This window comes from Dermacentor andersoni, chromosome 11, assembly GCF_023375885.2.
Source record: "Dermacentor andersoni chromosome 11, qqDerAnde1_hic_scaffold, whole genome shotgun sequence".
In the NCBI taxonomy this organism is placed as follows: Eukaryota; Metazoa; Arthropoda; class Arachnida; order Ixodida; family Ixodidae; genus Dermacentor; species Dermacentor andersoni.
This window is the reverse complement of record NC_092824.1, coordinates 681,937-704,221: the sequence shown is the minus strand read 5'-3', so window position 1 is coordinate 704,221 and position 22,285 is coordinate 681,937. Positions and strand designations below refer to the sequence as shown.

The 22,285-nt window shown below is 44.3% G+C and overlaps 2 protein-coding genes across 2 annotated transcripts in view; one reads left to right on the top strand and one right to left on the bottom strand.

Moving 5' to 3' along the window:
* LOC140214169 (uncharacterized) overlaps positions 1-22,285 on the top strand; it is a 145,167-nt gene that overhangs the window by 88,594 nt on the left and 34,288 nt on the right. The gene's annotated exons all lie outside the window — the stretch shown is intronic.
* Positions 1-22,285, bottom strand: part of LOC126517479 (E3 ubiquitin-protein ligase RNF170-like) — a 92,752-nt gene that overhangs the window by 48,534 nt on the left and 21,933 nt on the right. Inside the window, exon 2 of the mRNA XM_050167204.3 lies at positions 7,714-7,940. Coding sequence (XP_050023161.1) covers positions 7,714-7,940 — 227 coding nt within the window. The remainder of the gene's footprint in view (positions 1-7,713; positions 7,941-22,285) is intronic.

The window sequence follows — 22,285 nt, the reverse complement described above, 5'->3', positions numbered from 1 at the left end:
TCACGCACATTGTCGTTCACAATGGCGGCCCTGTTCAGCTTTTCCTTGGCTGCTTCAAGCCTTTTTTCAACTACCTTCCGTGCCTCACGCTCACTGTTTAGCTCATTTTTGAGCTCTTGCACCTGTTTGAGAAGCTCTTCCTGAAAAGCCTCCATTTTCTGCAGCCTATTATCGACATCACATTGTGTGCCGGTTGGTTCTACGCCCTCTCCATTCTCACCCGTCTCTTCATCTGCCTTGAGGGACCCCCCCCCCCCATACTGCCTGCTTTACCGGCTTTCTCGCCATGTATTGCACGGCTTTTTGCAAATACTATAATACTATATCAATGCAGAGCACGTGCCTTTTAGAAAAAAAACGACACGCACAGGATCCAAATCCTCAAAATGCCACAGAGCAACTGTCACCACTGTTTCAAAAATAAACAATTTCGCGAAGACCGAAGGTATGACACGCTCTCGCACGCGCTCAACCACGCGGCCACGCTCTCACTTTTCTACCAAACACGCACAGTAAAACCGCTAATAGCTATTTGTCTTGCCACTTCCAAGCTACTAGTTAAAGACTACAAACACTCAACGTCCCACCCGGCTGCACGTGTTGGAACACGTGGCACAAAAGGACGCTCTAATCATTCTGCGAAACAAATTTACACGAAGCACACCCGCGCACCCGAAATACGAGAGACAAAAAAAGGGAAAGAAAAGGAAAACCCCCCAATTACTATTTAAATGCGAAAAACCAGCAAATAAAAAACAGAAGCAAGCTCAAAGCATGCACAAAAACTTATGATTTCGTCGTCGCCACGGAGCCCCGAAAAGCACGTCCATCCGCCACAAAATCCAAATGCGCGGTATAGCTTCGCGAGTGCCACTTCCGGCAGTCAACCGTACATTGCCGAAGTCAGTCTACATGAAACTTCTTGAGCAAATCCCACCCCTTCTACGACTGGCCAACATCCATTTGCCGGTAAAACATGATATCACTCCCATATCATTACAATCGGCCTGCCCGCCCACACTCGAGCTCGTTGTTTACCACCTGATCGCTGGAAGATCGCGCGCAGTGAATTTGAACACATGCTTGAACTTGGGAACATGCAGCCCTTATTAAGCCTTTGCGCATCTCCACAGCATGTGGTGCTAAAGGCATCGCCTGGAAAATGGCAGCCACACAGAGATCACCGTAAGCTGAACAATGGTGCATTACCCACTGCCGCACATTGCAGATTTTTCTGCATCATTGCACGGAGCACTGATATTCTCCAAGATCGACCTGGTGAAGGCTTACCACTTTCTTAAAACTGACCCTGAAACATTTTGGCGACATTTGAACTATAAGAAGAGGCAAGCTCTTGATCACCTAAAGATTGGTGGTCAGATAATTCAAGATAAGCAACACCAGGCATCCAAATTTAATCATTACTTCCATTCTATCTTCTCTGAGTAATCAGTGCTCTCCGGTCATTGCTGAAGATGTGGAAAACGTAAATTCTGATTTTATAACATATGAGGGTATATTTTCTATGCTCTTAAATCTAAACACAATAAAGACATGCGGTCCTGACGGCATTTCTAATGCTTTTCTTCGTCGCTATGCCGAGTGGCTTTCACATTTTCTTCTCGTAATTTTCCGCTCGTCCATATCTTGTGGCATCATTCCATCAGACTGGCGGGTCGCTCGTGTTGTGCCTGTATTTAAGAAAGGCGACCCTACATTACTATCAAACTATCGCCCTATATCACTGACGGTTACATCTTGCAACCTTTTAGAGCATATTATCTCAAATTACATGACGGAATTTCTTGAAAAACGTGTTATTCTGTCCCCGTGCCAACACGGCTTTCGTAAGGGGCTGTCTACCACTACTCAGCTTCTCTCTAGCATCTACGCTTTTGCCTCCGTTCTTGATAAAGCCGGACAGGTTGGTGTTATATTCCTCGATTTCAGCAAAGCCTTCGATAGGGTCTCTCATTTTGGTTTGATAACAAAACTAAGCAACTATGGGTTTCCACCTAACATTGTAAACTGGATCTGTGCATATTTGAGCATGCGCAGACAATTCATCGATGTTGAGGGCCATTACTCTGGATGTCTCCCCGTAAATTCGGGAGTGCCGCAGGGAAGCGTGCTCGGACCGCTACTTTTCCTAGTATATATTAATGACATAACAGCATGCATAGACAATAGTGTGAGTATTAAATTGTTCGCGGACTGCTTACTTTACAAAGAGATTAAAGATGCCAATGATCAAGTGATCCTGAATAAAAGTCTTGCTGCGATTTCTGACTGGTGCGACACCTGGGAAATGAAACTTAATGAAGAAAAAACGGTTTTTATGCGCATTACCAACAAAAAACACCCTCTAACATATCAATACACTATTAATCAATCCGCGGTCTCTGAAACAGACTCCTTTAAATATCTGGGTGTAACCATCAACAATCGTCTAACCTGGTCGCAACACATTGATAATGTTTGTGCGTCTGCTCGACATAAACTCGGCATACTGAGACACAAGCTTAAACATTCTCCTCCATCCGTAAAGCAATTGGCATTCAACACACTCGTAAGGTCACGATTAGAATATGCTTGTGTCATCTGGGACCCATTCACGAAGAAAGATATTAAAAAACTGGAAAACATAAACAGGCTTGCCGTCCGCTACATATATAATTGTTATGGACGTTATGACTCCCCCTCTCAATTGATTAATGAAAATAATATTGCCACCCTAGAATCCCGAAGGAAGGTAGCACGCCTAACACTGCTTTTCCGCCTTTGGAAAAGGGAACTACAACTTGGTCATTCACCCTGTCTCCAGCCGCTACCTGCTAGAGCTACCAGAAATTATCACCCTACAAAATAACCCCTATTTTCGTGCGTACAAATTGCTTTAAATATTCCTTCTTTCCTAGAACAATAAATGATTGGAACTCTCTGCAGACCGATGTATCCCTGTCCAATAACATATTACATGCCATTGAAAAACTGCATTTCAAATAAACGTGTGACCACATCAGTACTTTCATGCGTGTTAGCATGAAAAAAAAACAAAAACCTGTGTAAATGGTACTGTAAATATTTCTCTTCTTTCAATTCAATCCCTTGCATTGTATGCTTGTAGAATGTGTTTTTTATGTATTTATATCATCCTTCAATGTACCTCATATGATTCCGTGTATTTCATATTTCATATGCACTTCTTTTCTTTGAACGTATTTAATTACATTACTGTATGAACGTATTCCCTCCTGCCTGGGTCACACGTTGGCCTGCAGTATTCTGTAAATAAAAAAAAATAAAAATAAAGTTCCTGTAGAATCAGCAGATATTCCCAAGACTGAACTCATCAGGCCATTTAGACTCTTCGGGTACGTGCACATGCCTTTTGGTCTTTGCAATGCTGCACGAACTTTTCAATGATTCATCAACACAGAAACAAAAGGAGTGCCTTTCTGTTTCGCGAACATCTACGTTTTATTTGTCTTTAGCCGCTACATGGAACACCACATCCAACATCTGGGCCATCTCTTTCATCACTTCGCCGAATATGGCCTTGTCATCAATAGGCTGAAGTGCGAATTCAGTGCGCTTGAGTTGGACTTCATCGGTCACTGTGTAGACAATGGCGGCATTTGTCCCTTGTTGTTAAAAGTCCAGGCCATACAATATTTTCCTCAGCCATCTTTCTTTCGTGAACAAGCAAGTTCAAATTAAAGTTTATTTACCAGACAATAGGCTGGAAGGTGCTAGCCACAAGCTGTGCAAGTTTCTTGGCCTAGTGAATTTCTACAACCGCTCCATCCCTAACTGTGCCATTTTTCTCCAGCCCCTAATGGACATGCTCCAGGGCCACAAATCCAAAACTGAACTCACCTGGTCTCCAGAAGCAGCAATCGCTTTTGACACCATCAAGACCAAGCTATCTCAGGCAACCCTTCTCGTCCATCCGAGACCAGGAGCCCCACTATGGCTCATGACCGACGTGTCCGACGCTGCTGTTGTTGCTGTGCTTCAACAGTTCGCAAATAATGTCTGGTAGCCCTTTGCCTTCTTTTCTCAGAAGCTCTCATTCATAGAGACCTGCTACAGCACATTCGGAAGAGAACTCCTCGAAATGTACATGGCTGTACGTCACTTTAGACACCTTCTTGAGGGTCGAGAGTTCCACATGAAAACAGACCACAAACCTTTAACCTATGCTGTCCGGTGAAATTGTATCAAATTTTCACCATGGGAAACCGCTATCTCGTCTTCATCATGGAATTCACGATGAACGTGGGGCGTGTGCATGGAAGGGACAATGCTGCAGTGGACGCACTGCCTTTCTTCCATCACTACAGACAAGCCGGTTAGCATCGACTTTTCTGCACTTGCTGCCCAACAACAAGATGATACTGACACGTGTACTTATCTTTATCGGGCGACCACGTTTCGCCGCCTAACAAATGTTATCGCACAGCGCGGGACGCGCCTGCATGTATCCGAAGTTTCTGGAAAGTTATTGATGCTTCTATCCGCTTTCTGTTGCCGCCGAACCTTATGTTATCTGATTTCATAGCCTGACGCGAATGGTGTAGAACTTTGTGGAAGGCACGCGGGTCCCAACGATTAGTCTGCAACATTCGACGATTGATGTATAAAAGCCGACGCTCTTGACCCGTTGATCAGATTTTCGACGATCGCCGACCGTGTTCGTCGCTATGGTTGTGCTATAAGTGTAGCCTGTTTTGTGGGCACAGGTTCGCCCAATAAAAGTTAGTTTTGTCTTTCACAGTATTTGCTACTATGTTCTTCAACGTCACCACCATTTGACAATACAGAGGTAGTTGCGATTCATGAGAAACGTGGCACCTTACACCTGCGTGATGTCCATTTTCAACCCTGCGCCATTCCTATTCTTTGTGATGTCTCCACATGCTCTCCACATCCAGTCGTTCCACTCAATTTCCGAAGCACCGTTTTTGATGCCCTTCATAAACCTCAAGATCTGGGCCACGCAACATCTGGTGACACAATGTTTCGTCTGGCTGGGCATCAACAAAGACGTTGATGTGCAGCCTGGGCAACGCCTGGGTGAGTGGTTGTCTGGTATGTCAACAATCGAAGGTTTACCAACACACAAGGGCAGCTTTCAGCTTGTTTACATCACCATCTGAATGATTCAACAAAGTATACAGTGACGTTTTGGGGGCATGGCCAACGTTATTAGACTAGCTTCAGTTGTAAAACTCTCCGCCCGCGCGCTTACAGCCGCTGTCGCCTCTTCTGTGACGGCTGCCAGATGGCAGCGCCGTTCCATCGAGCTCTACTGCAGACGCCTCGCCGCAGCCTTGAGCTCGGGCGGACGGGCCGTTTGCGCTTGTTTCATGCTCGCTGACGTTCTCCCTGGTCCGAATTAGTGATACGATGAGAAGACGGTATCCACCCACAGCAATAAGATTTATTGGGCCAGTTGGTTCATACTGAAAGAAGGGTAAACTGCACGAAAGGAAGAAACGCATGCAGCGAATCACAGAAGCTGCGTTGCTAAATGTGTGTTTCTTCCTGTCGTCTTAACGTTTCGCGCAGTTTCTTAACGTTTCAATCAGTTTAGGCTCAGGAGCCTGAAGATCTGGCCAAAGTGCGTGATTGTAGGATGATCTTCATCCGCATCGAAGCTTCTCACCGCGCCAAAGAAGCGCTACAAAAAGAAAGATGAGGTCAGTCTTTAAACAGACAAGCCACGAAAAAAAAAAAAAAAAAAACGGCTTTTCCACTCCGTGAACATGGTTAACCAGTGAAGCTGAGACGTGCGGCCCATGTTTATCACTGGGTTAATCCCGAGGGTTAATTAAAGTATTTCTCAATTATGAGGTTACGCACACAATCGGCTGCGACGGAGAGAACGACATCACTGACGGTATGCCCGCAGTCCGCCGTTGTCACTTGCGTTCGATGTCTCGAGTTTGCTCGGCGGCGTAGTTAGCAGCCTTCGTCCTCCATTTGCCGCTTGTGATTCTTTGAAACGAAATTTTTTCAAAATCAGATGTGACCGTTACGTAAGAAAATGAGTGGTTCATACTCCTTTAAGCAATGGCTCATGCCCCCGTAAACGCTGCCTACCCATAAACGACGACAGAAGTGGAATTCTATGCTGCAATGATGAACGGCAACGCAGCCAGCTGTGGATGACGACGACGAACGCGGGAGCAAGGGCATAAGCGCATGCCGTGGATATCGCAGGGAGTTCCCGGTCGGCACGAGGAATCGCTCTGCTCCATGACGAGCAAAGCGTCGCATTGCTGGCAGTACAGAAAAAGTGGCGCACCGAACTGTCGACATCATTCCGATAGCCACCTATGCAGCCAGGTACGCAGCACACCGGCATCGTCTGCTCATATTCTGAACAAACTCGGCGAAGGCTACAGTTTCGCGGATGACATTCTTGCTGAAATTCGCCGTCAACAACGAACCACAGAATACACCAAGGAAATGCGGGCAAGACATGACGATCATTGCTGTGTGGCAAGATATGACCCGAAGGGTGTATGCAATTTTGTTTGGGGATGTATCGGCATGCGACGTGGCCCATAGCGTGGCGTTACCGTAATGGCACCAAACAGGCGATGCCAATACAGTGTCACTTTCAAACGAAAAGGTGTGCTAGCCACAGAGGCACCGTAAAACGTTCAAAGCCGGGTGAGACTTAAAACGTCCGTCGTTGGAGAGGTAACGGGGAACGCTTTTTGCGTGTGCCGCAACGAGGAGATGATGGCAACAAGGAAAATAAGCATGCGATAACAGAGAAGAGCTGAGATTGTGCCGTGTTTCGATGCGTGAGAGTCATGCTGCACTGTCTGCACATGCATGGGCACGCCGACGCGAGCTTGCGCACATCCGCAGGCGTGTGTGTGGTCTGGCTAGTGGCGATGATAACTTAGAGTGAGGTTGGCATATTCATATTAAATAAATGCTATTTTCATTTTGTGAACACTGTCATCACTTTTTTGTTAGGCCTACATTCGAGGTAAGTTTCTTTATTTTTTCTGTCTTCAGACATACCGGGGTCGGCTTACAATCGACGCAGGCCTAGATTCAAGTAAATACGGTAAGTTTCCTACAGTATTACCCAGAGAGAAAGCTGGCACTATGACATCGGTGTATAGATGGGAATACCGGGATGTAGAGGCCTTGGATGGGCATCATTCTTGGAGAGCCAGAACACCTTGAAGACACGCTTGGCTAGCACTGTTTCGTCTGTTACACTGGTTCATTTTTTTCAAAAATAGCATGTGAAACGCTATTTATTTTTATTATTACATTGTATTCCATCATGAGGACTTGTGCTTAGATGTACAATTATATGAAACGTAAGAAAGATCAGTGGTTTGCCAAAGTTTGAGGTCAGAAAAGGACTACCCTCGCTTTGCAACAGTTTGTAGTCTGTTCTTGCATTGCTTCGCACAAATTGGCACATCAGGCGAGTAAAGCTTAATGAAAGATGTAATATGGGTGAATGAGAACCTTTTATGCAGGTTTTATTTTAAGAAACCTTTATCTGTGCAGCCATGTTCATGTTTTAGGCCAATCACCACACTCGGATACCACTGTTCCTACGAAGGCACACTGCCTGTTAGGAAACTAGCATAAACGGTGGCACCAGATTTCTCTCTCGGTTATATTGTAAGACTCTTTCTGGCCAGGGCAACAACCCAGTGTGACACCCACCACAGAAGAGGTGTCCGCAGTTGGTCTCCACGGGGTGTCGGGGCTCAGCCAGGCATATGGGGCAGTGTGCATCTGATCCATAGTGTGGGGCCGTTTCCATGCTGCTGCTGTGTTCTGCCACTGGTGACACAGCTGTGGCACCATTGTTGAGCCTCGCACTTGTCAGTTCACGCCGTGACGGCTGCTCAGCTGGCGACGAACTTGGCAGCTGCCGCAACTGCTGCCACCTGCCAACATTGGAGACAGGACCAAAGTAAACAAAGACAGCCGTAAGTACATTTTCACTGTAAATTGTTCTTGGGCGAGTTGGTTGATATTTGTTGAAGCCACTGTAGAGCAATTAAGATGAATGCAAAAGTACTACTCCATGCAAACTTTGGGAAGCTTTCCATATCACAAAAAGGGGCACAGATTGTGTCAGTGACATGCCTATTTTCCTATTTCGAAGTGCGATATTTTCTTTAAGTTTTTTTTTTTTTACATGACGAGTGATGAGCTACTACACATGTGCATTATTCTGTATGTCTTTCTGCTCAGCTGGTGAAACCCCATAAAATAAGTTATGAGTGTAGCGATTGTGGTGTCCCGTCTGCTCTTCGTATTTTAGGCCTACAATGGCTTCATTTTCCTTGTGTGTACAGTGCCAAGCATATTGCAGGCTTCACCTGTGTCAGCATACAAACTCCTGAAATGACAGTCTGTGCGTGCCATTCAGATGTAGCTTGGCTAGTGGGGAGAGCTGTCAGATCAGGTCACATTACGAAAAAGTTTAGCTATGAAAATTTACATCCCATCTGAGGGAGTACTGTGTAAGTGTGTGACTGACCATTCTGGCTTCTCAGATCAGCTGGAGCAGTGCCAGCAAGAAGGAGACTGACCGGGGGTGCCTACCTTCGTATACTGGTACTCCAGCCCAGCCAACCAGCACTTTCGCAGCAGCCAAAATGAACATTCCAGTAGATGGACTCTTACAGAATACTCCCTCCCCCCCCCCCCCACCCCCCGTTCATGACAGGTGCCACGGCAGAGGGCTCCAATTAACTTTGGTCACCTGGTATTTCTTAACGTGTTCTCAAAGATCAGCACACCTAATAAACAGTGCAAATACAAATCTTTGTCATGTGTTTGCATGGTTTACTGTATTGTTTGTCATGTCACGATCCACCCGGGCTCGTGAACAAGGGAGGGCTCGAGGCACCCTCCGATAGACGGACGCTCCGCAGCGTGGTCGTGCTGAACGATGACTAACCGGCGAGCAGCCGTGCTCGTTGGTGTTTATTGTGGTGCGGTGACCAATGTTGCCTGCCGAGCTTTAGCAGGCCACTGAGCCTGGCGGCGAATGAACATTATGCCTGGGGGGCGTCACATGCTTGGTACATTGTTGTTGCACCAAGCCTAGCTAACAGCCATTTCATACGACAAGCATTTTTCATTCCACCCACATTGGTCTATGGCCAGGAGTAGGTGGAGCCAAAGTCCATGCCTGTGACTGCTGCCTCCGAGCAAAAAAAAAAAAAAAAATCTAACAGTCTATGTTTTTGGTCATGGTTGCTATGTTTTGGAAACCACCTGCAGGGATCTGCATATTTTGGTTAAAATGAAAAATATCTCACACTTACTACTGCTCTGTTCTTGCTGCAGTTTTGCACAAAGATTGGATACAATGGTCCAGATCATTCAGTATAACACTTGGAACTGCTACTTGCCTGATTTTTTGCCTTGCAGTATGCAATGTTTAAAACATGGCGGACATCTCACTTCCATTGTCTGCAACATGGAAAAGCATTCCCTTGGAGACCGGTTTCCACGAAACCCTTAGGAGTGCATAAGAGGAATGCAGATGAAAGCAACTTTCTTTTTTTCTTAGAAGTCAGGCTGTGCCCATAATATAGACCATAAAATATGATCCTTCTGAAAAATGTGAGCAAAGGCAGGGCAGCAATGAGGGCAAATACTTCTTTGCAAGATTTGAAGCGACGTACAGTATGCACATCCCTGCACTGTGCTCAGCAGCACAATTTTAAGGCTACTGAGCCCCCTTGGTGGGTGTGCAGTCCATGGTGTGAGGCAGCTGCAATAATTCAATTTGTAAAAAGAAATCATTCCGCATGAAAGCATCTGTTATCCTGACTGGTCAGGGGCTGCATCATCCACCGACCATGTGAGCAGTTGAAGGGACACTAAAGAGTTACACAAAATCAGTTTCGAGTGACAAGGTATTCTTTCAAAGCTACATGTTAGTTAATTTTGTGGCAATACAATGGCTGGAAGTATACAGCTGAGCTTGTTGGATTTCATGCTGAAATTCCAGCGTCAGTGTGGTGCCCATGCCAAGTTCAGCCATCTGGAATAATGCAATTCAGTCCGTCTTTACCAGTAAAAACTGAACTAGGCCCGAGCACACACTCAAAATCCTTGACATCGCGGCAAGCTGGTGCGGGAACTTCAAGGCAGCATCATAGCCTGTACTCAGTTTTTGCACCTTTTCTTGTTGACCACGCCTCTTCAAAATGGAAAGAATGGTCTTTTTTAGTACTACTGTGGAAAAAAAACTTCCCTAATACAGCTCAAATTATTTTCCTCTTTAACCTAACATTTCTGAACCAAAAGGTCTCCTTGTTAACAACTTAAACGATTTGGTAATGTTAATTAACCTTTTCTGTATATCATGGCATAACATACATTGCTGTGATGTGCCAAGTGCATTTAGGGTACATAAATATGAAGGTCATGTGAGTAAACTTCAAGGGTGAGGAGTGCCTGCTAGAATTGCTGACCGCATTCGCTGGCTGACCGCATTCGCTGCTCAAGCATGCCTTTACCTTTATTGACCAGCATCAGCTTGCTATCAACAGCTGTTGTGGCCACCGTGTGTCATCACTTGTGTCCAGTAATGGCAACATGCGTGCCGTCTGATGTGCACCCTAATCCGACACCCAAAACAAGCACCTAAAGTGTTGCATTGTCACACAGTGTAAGCGGCTTATCATGCTGCCATAAGACTGTTCATGCATTGTCACAAATTCAAGTGCCTATCACTCTGATCAATCAATCTACCCATCATCAACCTTGCTGCACTAACCCCTTAAACACTGTACCGCTTAGATGCCACCACGGTTACATTAAATATTCATTTTTTTTCCCGAAACCATGAAGATACAGAACAGCCTCGAATGTGCACTGCGCAACTTTCCAAATGAAACATTTGTTAAAGAGCTACCTAGCCGTATTTGTATGTGAGTATTGCTCTGTCGCTGCTTTGCTTTCTTTCTTTAAGTTATTTAACCTTGCACTTGATAGTTTACAACCTATACTTTTCATATTATTTGTCTTACCCATATTTCTGTGTAGTGTTAGCATTGCTTCTATTTTGTTGTTGTGCTTCTTTCAGTTTTGTAAACTTGTATTTGACATTACACCCTGCTATGTCTAGAAAAAAAGAAAAGACAGCCAGATATGTAAATAGAGCAGCGACGATGTTGTTGCTCAAAATCCCCTTCTGCTTTCAGATGGCTATCCGCACCTGTGCTTGCGGTTGGACCAGTTGCTCCAGCATCGACACCGTTGCCGTTATCATCACTGCTCCGGATACCTCCGGCAACAAGCGATTGTGACCGGTGCAACGAGCTTTGTCCTAGTACCGCCTTCCCTTCATGGTCAAGCATGGCATCAGCACTGCCACCGACAGTATCTTGCTACCGGGATTTAAAGGACTTGCATCGGCTTTCTGCCTTCAGTGGGCACAGGAGAGCAGCGACAATGTTGTTGCTCAAAATCTCTTTCTGCTTTCATATCGTGGGCACGGAGGAACAGCCAAAATGCGCTCGCCGCTCAATGTCTCCTTCTTCTATGTGCAGATTTTCTTCTTTGGCGGATCGCTAGGCTTGGTACCACAAGCTGCTGATTACCAGATATCGTCAGCACGAGTGCTTCCATCTTCGACATCAGCCGAGCAGTGTGGGTTCTGCTGTCGTCATCGCCACGAGACCGGCCACGCCTCCCTCTTCAACACGTCACACACAACCTCACAACGGTGCCACTACTTAAAGGACTGGCACGGCCTAGCCGCCTTCAGTGGGCACGGAGGAGCAGCCAAAATGCGCTCGCCGCTCAATGTCTCCTTCTTCTATGTGCAGGTTAGTGGCAGTCCGTCACTGCATTGCAAGCGTTCAAATAACGTCTTTTTGCTGCTCCTGCCGTGCCCGAGTGTGTTATATACCATTTTTTGTGATTGTGCGCACGTTTCTAAACTGCTCGTTCTCTGCGGGGATGTAGAGATGAATCCTGGGCCTGATGATGTAACTAGCCCAGTCCTTGCTGCCATTGCTGCTTTATCCGCTTTAGCTGAGTCCCGTCATGAAGACGTAATGCGTTCCTTTTCGGAACTTAAAGCAACCCAAGAAGCCCTCACTCACAAAGTGTCGGACCTGTCAACCAGATTGCTAACCCTTGAAGCAGTTGTGGAAACACTTCAATCTTCCACGCCTCCCACGGACATATCCAAAATAGTTACTACTGCCATTAGTACCGAAAACTCTGAATTAAAATCAAGGCTTGACGACTTGACGGATCGATCCCGGAGGGACAACCTTTTGTTCTATGGGGTTGTTGATAACGCTTCGGAAACATGGGCACAAACTGAAATCCTCGTGCGCGATCTTATTAAAAACCATCTAAAATTAGACATATCTGACGAAGCGATTGCTAGGGCACATCGTCTTGGCTCTTTTGTGGTCGGCAAGACTCGCCCCATTATTATCAAGTTTTCATCATTCAAGACGAGAGAAAAGATCCTGTCACTAAAAGGCCTACTAAAGGCCACAAAAGTATCGGTGGGAGAAGATTTCTGCAGGGCTACACGCCAATCTCGAAAGAAACTAATTGAATTCGGGAAAGCTAGCGGGCAATCATTTTCTTTGCGGACAAATAAATTAGTCATGAACAAGAAAACCTATGTGTATTCTTCTGTCACCGATACTATCTGCGAACTTCATTCTTCCGATTTCGCCGCTGAAGTAAATAACGATGCCACAGGTCCTATAAATCCTTCCTCTCATTCTGCATAGCTATCTTCGAGTCGACCTTGTCAAAATGGCGTGTCTGTTCTTTTCACTAATGTGCGTAGCGTTTCCAACAAGCAAACAGCTTTATCTTCAACTATCGATTCTTGCTCCGCTGACGTCATTGTCCTTACTGAAACTTGGCTTTCCGCAAAAATAAATAACAGTGAAATATTCGACTGCGAAAGTACTTTTAATATCTACAGGTGTGACCGCGATATCCGGTCAGGAGGGGGCGTTTTGATTGCCATCAAAGATAACCTAAATTCATCTGTTATTGACATTACATCACCCCTAGAATTAGTCTGTGTGCGCGTCAGCATTTCAGACCGTCCCTTTATATTCTGTGCATGTTATAGACCACCAAATTCGTCCTCTACATTCTCTGCAGATTTCCATGATGTCCTTAACAAATTGATTGTTAGGTTTCCCAACTCTCTGTTATTTATTTTGGGGGACTTTAATTTTCCAGATATAGTATGGGAGACTGACTGTGTTAATTTTAAACGTACTTCAGCCGAGTCCATTGAATTCTTAAATTTGTGCTTTGACTTCAACTTAACACAGCTGGTCCACAGACCAACCCGAGTCACTCCAACATCTTCTAACAGACTTGACCTAGTGCTGACTACTACCCCCGACTTAGTTTCCTCCTTAACTTATCTTCCTGGGATAAGTGATCATTCATTGCTGCAGTTTGATTTAAAAACACGCTTTTCTTACACAAAGAAGGTTAAGACAATTCGCGATTATTCCAAAGCTGATATTCCCGCAATTACGCAAGAAATGGAGCATTTTATGGATGCAGTGATGCCCGATTTCGACCAACGAACACTTGAAGAAAACTGGACCCTTTATAAATGCAAACTGTTATTCCTAATTCGAAAATATGTTCCGCAACGAAAAGTACACTGTAATCCCCAGTCGCCTTGGTTTACGGCCGCCTTGCGCCGTCTTCGGAACAAGAAAAAATGGTTATTTCGTTCCGCAAAAAACTAACAACCCCATTTGTTGGTCCGAATATCACCGCATCAACGATGAATATTGTAGCGCTATTTCCCAAGCTAAGCAAACATTTTTCAACATTACATTACCATCATACTTACATGTCAACCCACGTAAATTCTGGAATGTTGTTCATGGTAATACACCAGCCGCAATACAATTGTCCCAGTTCAACACCCCTGTTCAAAGTGATCAGTGTTGCACAATTTTTAATAATATCTTTGCTTCCTTTTTTCATGATGCTGCACCTATGCTTTTGCCGCCTCCAACGACAGTTTATGATACCCCTATGGATTCAATTCTTATAGACTGGGTGGGCATTAGAAAACTAATCGGTAATTTGAAAATATCTTCGTCGGCGGGTTCAGATGAAATTAATTCAAAAATACTAAAGTGTACTGAACTGTATTCATCAATTATTCTTTCTAGGATATTCCAACAATCATTACACTGCTCATCACTACCAAGCGACTGGAAGGTGGGGAAGGTGGTTCCTGTTCACAAATCAGGTAACACACATTGTCCCGAAAACTACCGCCCCATATCACTAACCAGCATTCCCTGTAAGATTCTGGAGCACATAAAATATTCCCACATAGTTGATTTTCTTGAGACGAACTCCTTTTTTAACAACAGTCAGCATGGCTTTAGGAAATCCTTCTCCTGCGAAACGCAACTAGCTTGCTTTACTAACGACCTCTTTTCTAACACCGACTTAGGATTTGACACCGATCGCATCTTTATCGATTTTGCTAAAGCCTTCGATACCGTATCCCATAACCTACTAATCTATAAACTTAGTCTTCTTAACATTGACCCGCTAGTACTGGACTGGATTAAAAACTTTCTTGCTGATAGAACACAATACGTAATCGCTAACAATTTGTCGTCTGCGCTCCTCGTGGTAACGTCAGGCGTGCCGCAAGGGTCGGTTCTCGGTCCTCTACTTTTTCTAATCTATATTAATGATCTTGCTTCCTGTGTGAAATTTTCAACTATTAGACTTTTTGCTGATGACTGCGTTATATATCATAAAATTACTGACCTCAATGATTCTCGTAAACTCCAAGACGACATTAATAACGTTCTGTTATGGTCTATGAAGCGGTCTATGAAGCTTAACTTAAGCAAATGTAAATGCATGCGGGTATCACAGCGTACTAATACTACTAATCTGCATACATATTTCCTGAATAATAGCCCTCTCTCAGTTGTCTTGTCGTACAAATACCTTGGACTAAACATCACCAGCAACCTTTCCTGGCACATGCATGTCGACATTATATGTAGCAATGCCAATCGCATGTTGGGCTATTTGCGCCGAAACTTCTCATCCGCACCATCGTCACTGAAACTAACTCTCTACAAAACATTAGTTCGCTCCAAACTAGAATACGCATGCGCCATTTGGGACCCGGCTAACATTGCACTCATAAACAGCATAGAAGCCATTCAAAATCGTGCAGCGCGTTACCTCAATGAAGACAACACTTAACTTGCCAGAACTTTCTTTCCGTCGTAGATGCTTCTGCCTTTCACTATTCCATAAAATCTACCACCACAACCCTTTGTTGAAAGAACAGCTTATCACCCAACCGTCGTACATATCATCTCGCTCTGACCATAGTTTCAAAGTTGGTGTGCCGTCTTCACATACTAAACTTTGTAGTAATGCATTCATCCCTAGCACAAGCTAAGATTGGAACCACCTTCCCGCCACCGTTGCAGCCATCCTGGATACCAACACCTTCAAAACCAGCATTCATGAAACGCCACGTTGAATCTGTCTTTGTATATTGCACAAATGCTTTGTTATGTTCACCCACTCCTTTCTGTAATGCCTTCGGGCCCTGAAAGTATCTTAAATAAATAAATAAATAAATAAATAAATATGCAGGTTGGTGCAACTCCATCTCTTTATTGTAAACGTTTGAGCAACAGATGTCTCTTCCTCTTCCCGTGCCCAAGTGTTGCTTGAGATACCTTGAACAACTGTGTATTTGTTGTTAAACTCCTGATGCTAAGCAGTGACACAGAACAACACCCTGGTTCGCCTCAGCCTGACCCTAGCAAATTGCACAAGGAATTGCTTCATGCCATTACTGCCTTGTCAACTAAATTCGACAAAAGTCACATGGAAGTAATAAACTAAATTCGACAAACGTCACATGGAAGTAATAGAATCTTTCGCGGAGATAAAGGAAAACCAAGAGGCATGCAAAGAGTCACAGGTCTTACAGAAGAATTGGTAACCTTGGAATCTATTGTTGAATCCATTCAAAATTTGTCAGCCCTAGCTGAAATTAACCGCCTTGTTCATGAAACTGTTAGGAGTGAAGCTGCCACACTCAGCTCAAGGCTTGACGAGTTAGAAGATCGGTCCCGAAGGGACAATTTATTATTTCACAGCATATCTAACAGTGCTAACAAGACGTGGGCACAGTCTGAAGACTGTGTTAAAGGTCTGCTGTTGCACCATCTAAGCTTGAATGTTACCGACGGTATGATCGACAGAGCAAAAGTTCAAAGCAGTGAATTTTTCAACTGTGAAAAGAAATACGCTATTTATCGATATGACTGCAATATTCGTGTCGGCGGGGGTGTCTTGATCACTGTTAAGGAAGAGTTTCCTTCCTCCAGTGTCCAAGTCGTGTCAGCTATAGAAGTTGTGTGCGTGCATATTACTACTGACCATAGGGATTGTATTTTTTTCGCACGTTACAGACTGCCAACTGCACCCCGTTCGTTCTGTCATGAACATCATGACATGTTATATGATACCCCACATTGCCTTTCTTTCTAGTTCTTTTTCGATAGACCAGATGTAGGAAAAGAAGATAGAGACTCACTTTGACCACCTAGCACGTGGACACCGGAAATCGAACAGTGCCCAGACCTCGATTTATACATAAAACTGATATCAAAGGAAATTCTACAGTCAGCGCAGCATTGCCGGAAACGCAAAAATTTGACCCCCGCTCAACACCAAATCCTTAAAGAACTTGCGAAAAGGAATGATATTGTAATAAAACCAGCAGACAAAGGCGGCAGTATCATAATCTGGCCTATAAAAAAGTACAAGAATAAGGCCTCTAAACAACTGAGCAACCACACCCATTACAGAAAACTAGACTCTAACCCAACTTCAGATTACAGCAATATTGTGATAAACACAATAGCGTAGCTCCTGTCCAGGGAACTAATCATGCAATCTGAATATCGCTTCATGATGCCCAAGAACAAAAAAAGCAGGCCGCTTTTATCTTCTTCCTAAAGTACATAAAGTTCCGGTCGAAGAAATATTTACACTGGAAGCATAGCGCGCAGAAAAACGAACCACAAAGACCAGACAGGACAAGCGCTAACTTTCAACACAGCGTTTATTGCGGAACAGGAGCACATATACGCAACTGATTCTGCCATGGGAAAGAAGGACAAAAGTTTGACAAAAAATGTCGCATGCCGTCATGCCAAGAATTCAAGCTCTGTAGATTATAATGCCACAGACGGTCTACTGACGCATATATCACCTGCCCGTGCAATCTCGGATGCTTCCTTGATTTCCCTTGTCAGGTCATTGCGGTGCCAATACAAAATGACCGTTTTATCTAGCAAAGGATGGTAAGGTGGTTGAGCAACACACTTTTTACAATGGGCCGCCAGATGACCGTCTGTGGAAATATTGCCTACTTTATTACTGTGCTCTTGGAGATGCACATTCAAACATCTGCCTGTTTGGCCAATGTAGAATCTTCCACACGAGAGTGGAATTTTGTACACAACCCCCCTCCTGCAAGGCACGTAGGTATCTCTGTGTTTAGTTGTGCATTCAGGCTTCTGCGTTCGAGTGGGGCAGCTCTTTTTGCAGACACTCAACAGCTTTTTTGGCCAGCAGCTTCTTATAGCGTCACACTTTGTCGTCTTTGTAATGTACGTTTTTTATTATTATTAATATACCCCATACTTCATACCTATTAATTCAAATAAATTGAATCCATAAAAACTTTTCCTTCTGTATTTTTGTACTTATGGTTTTTATGGCGCGGCAATGATGAATGTAACGCACTCGATTAGCTTCACAATTGCATATGAACAATTTTATTACTGCAGTCCACTAACTTGCAACTGAAATAAGTTTAGAAATGAGATATAAAACATTCGTGCAGCTATTTACAAGGAAACGGCTGCCTTATTGCGCAGAGTTTCAGCTTTTCTCTTCCTTGCCTAAGCTTTAGCATCTAATAATTTGTCATTCATCTTGAAGCAGTAGTTCTTCAATAAAATATTAGTGCTATGCCACAAAAGGTGCCTTAACACAAATTAACATTTGTGCCCATCCTCGCAGGCGTCGAACTCTGAAGAATCATCACTTTCTGTAAAGGCACTTCCTGTAATTGAGCAGTTAACCTTTTCGTATTTTTCAAAAGTAATTATTTAGAGAAGTTCTGAACATCTTACCCTGGAGTGCGGTAATACAATGAAGTTTGCACGTGGTAGCACACTAATCCAGGCACTCTGGGCTTCTTCATTTTGCGGAAACTTAAAGAGATAATTTTTCAGCCCCGATTTTTACATGTAATTGCCTCGGCAATTGGGCATGCAGCACTTATTAGGCATATCTTGGCATGGCACTCCACATTACAGGGCAATGAAGACTCGCTGTACACACAATCGCAAGCACAGCACAAGTGTTGAGACTACATGCACTGGTCATGTCAAAAAAAAATGTGCGTTCGGAAGCATGCAACAGCATGACCAAGCATGCCGGGACTTGTTTAACCACGAAGCTATTCAAGGAGCGGCAGGGCTCCTGGAACTAATCGAATTGTTGTCGCCGCCGTCGGCCCCTCGGTCTTCTCTGAATAATAATAATAATAATTTTATTTCTGCCTCAAAATATACAGACAGCTTTCGGCAGAAAAAGCTTTCGTAAACAGCTTGACTCGGCCGCAGCCCGGAGTTAATCACTGTATGTGTTCCGCGATTCATTTTCAACACAGGTGCGTAGCTTTGTAGCACGCTGCACGGAACTTCTATGTAGGCCTCTTATGCGTGACGTAGCTCAAGGGGAGAGGGTCAGCTAGAAAGCCTTAAGTTCTCTAGAGGGTAGCATATTTAACAGGGATAAGCGGGCTAGTTGGTGGTCATTAATGGAATGCATCATGTAACCGCACTAAAAAACAAGGGACAAGGAAGGAACACAAGGGACAGTTGAAGTTCCGCGCCTGTCTTGTGTGTTCCTTCCTTGTCCCTTGTTTTTTAGTGCGGTTACATGATGCATTCCATTCTCTAGAGGGTGTTGGTGGAGAGCCTTTCCTCCTCTCTGGCTTGGGCGATCCGGCACGGCGCTGCTTGAAAGTATTGCTGACGCGTGCTGCGGAACGATTTCGAGATGTTTTAGATGGTACTTTGCGAAATTTATGCCATGTCCGTTCATATAAGGTCGTCAGGGAAGCCTTTCGGTGCCTCTGTAACTGCAATAGGCAGAAATATCTCTTGGGGGCGCAAAAATGTGACGCGCTTTATCATCCGCGGTGTACGCGCATTAGTCGCGGTATGTGTGTGTTGGGAACTATTTTGCTTATATCGGTCTTAATTCAACAAAGAAAACCGGTGTCTCTGTATTAGCAGCATGAAATGGTAAATCTGCTCACTATCTGATCACTTGCCGTAGGGTGTAAAACATAAAGCATAAGAGCGCATGCTCGTGCAAGGCCAACCTAGGACAACCACGAAACATCTAAGCGGCAGGTACTATAAAATGTTTGTGATGCACTGGCATCGTTCTTGCGCATTTCAAGTTTAGTAGGCTTCAAATTACCATATGTCTACGCTAGCCTTCCTGCATGAAGCCGATGACGCTGCTCAACACAGCGATCACTGCGGTTGGTGAATCCAGCACGATACATATGTAAGCTGTGCGCTTCGGCATAGCCTTTTTGGCCTGTATACAGCCATAATGTATGAGAGGGATCGCATAAAAAGAATGCGATGCCTATTTTTGAAGACAAAATTTCCGTAATACGTGTGAGTGCACCATAGAGAATGGAACAAACACAAGCAAGAAAAAATTCGGTTGCCATCCTCTTTCTCGCAAAGAACAATAGAAAACGGGCTAACGCCGCAATACGACCTTGCATAGTCACGCGGCACAATGTTTATAAATAAATAACCGCTGATGCTGTATGCTTGGACCATGTGCTATATAGAACAAAGATATCTGTAATCCAGCACCTACCACTGCTCAGGACACTCACGCAGTTCGTAAACAGTCCTTTTGCTAGACAAGCTTAATTCAGACTGTAAGGTATGCTGCTATTACTTGCCAAAACTATTTTATTCAAGGGCGGAAACCTCATCCATCGAACCAAGTAGTCACGCAATGTAACCTGCAGTGAACGGTTTGAACGCTTGTCAAAGTATAACAGCACAGCTCCTATTGTAGTAGAATGGTACCCACGCTGTTACAATCGTCGCGTATGTTTCATGGCTCCTAAACCGCAATTTAGATGTACAGGATAACACTGCAATAAGGTCACATGAGTGATTGGAACATTCAGAAATACACAACTGATCTCCGAGGCTGATTGTAGGCTCAAAAATGCGCGCACATCGCGCTGCGTGCTCCGCCCCCTCAACGCCAGCAGAAATTCCGGCCATGACGCCTTAAACCACTTCAGCACGCCTCACAAAACCATTTACCACGTAGACGACGCACATTATACTAAACAGACCGCACGACCGCGAAAACAAACGGCAGAACCTCCCGCCGAGCGTATACCTGCCATTCAAAAGACCGCTTTCACCCAAGCCAGTATGGCGCTACTCATAGGCGGCGCCACTGCGTTCACCCCCCCAATATGGCGCCGCCTAGAAAAAAACGGTCTATACTGTGGTGACGAAAGCATACGTCACCTTAAAGAAGACAAGTCCACTTGTCGAAACGTTGGCTCCTGCTTTCACTTTGTTCATGTTTTGCTCAACGTCTTGAATTTCCATCTCCCGCATTCCCCGTGCTTTCCCTGGCATCCTTAGTTGGAGTTGTCACTTACTTATTCATTTCCCTTGGCATGCATGCTTCTACTAAAAAAGCTTCAAGGTTGTTCGTGATTACAAGGACCGCTTCTATCACAGCAGAAATGGGACTGTTCACAACTGCTTACATCGCCGGTTTTGACGACCGCTCAGTTGAGGATAACTGGCAACTTTTCAAAAATAAACTATTATCTTTAATTGTCAGCTATGTACCTCAAAGAACACACGATCGCCATGGTTTAACAACTCTCTTAAATGCCTGCACAAGAAAAAGAAAAGGTTTTTCCATCAGGCCAACCAGACGAATCTCCCCGCTCATTGGTCAACATACCGTCAAGTGGGCCAAGTACATCCAAACGTTTAGAAACGCTAAAGATTACTTCTTGAACGTTACATTGCCCTCGGTTCTTCAAACGAGCCCGCGCAAGTTCGGAGTGTTGTCAATCCCACTAAAACAAACGTTATACATTTAACTTACCCTGATGGCACCTGTATTCCACCTAATCAATGTTGCAATGGTTTGAGTAAGGCGTTTGTCTCTTTCTTCAATACAAATATCACCGATTCACCGAGTGCACCAAGTTTAGGCTTCCCTGTAATGGATCCCATAATAATTGACTGGGTTGGTATTAGCCGGCTAATCAATAACCTAAAGGTTTCGTGCGCCAGTGGACCTGATAGTATGAATTTCAAAATATTAAAATGCACTGAAGCGTTTTCATCTGTCATTGTTTCTAAAATTCTTGCTCAGTCGTTGCAGTGTTCTTCGCTCCAGCGTGACTCGAAAAAAGGAAAGGTGGTTCCAGTCCCTAAGTCAGGCAATGCACACACTCCCAAGAACTACCATTCCATTTCATTGACAAGCATCCCATGCAAACTTTTGGAAAATATAATTTACTCTTACCCTGTTGACATTTTGGAGACCAATTCGTTCTTTCATTCATGTGAACATGGCTTCAGAAAAATGCTCTCGTGCGAAAACCAACTAGCTTGCTTTACTAATGATCTTTTTGTTAACTTCTCAGAATCAAGCATTAACCAAGAGAATCGCAGACATAGAACAGTACAGCAGAATGAATAACATTGAAATTAAAGGCATTCCATCATCACAAGGAGAGGAATGCTCTCCAATCTTGAAGAAGGTTGCCGATACAATTGAGTGCCCAATTTCTTCTGGAGACATTGACATAGTTCATCGTGTGGCCAGCAAGATGTCAGACAGGAACATCATCGTACATTTTTGCTGACATAACAAAAGGAATGAATTTCTTCGCAAGGGTCGCAAAACTCGTCTGCGATGCTCCCAGATTGGCCTTTCTGGTAGTAATGATAATCCCATTTACATTAACAAACACCTCACAATCGACAACAAACGTTTATTCAGCAAGGCCCTTGCACTGAAGAAAGAGAACAGTTGGCAGTTTTTATGGACTGAAAATTGCCAGATTAAAGCCCGTAAATAAACCGACAGC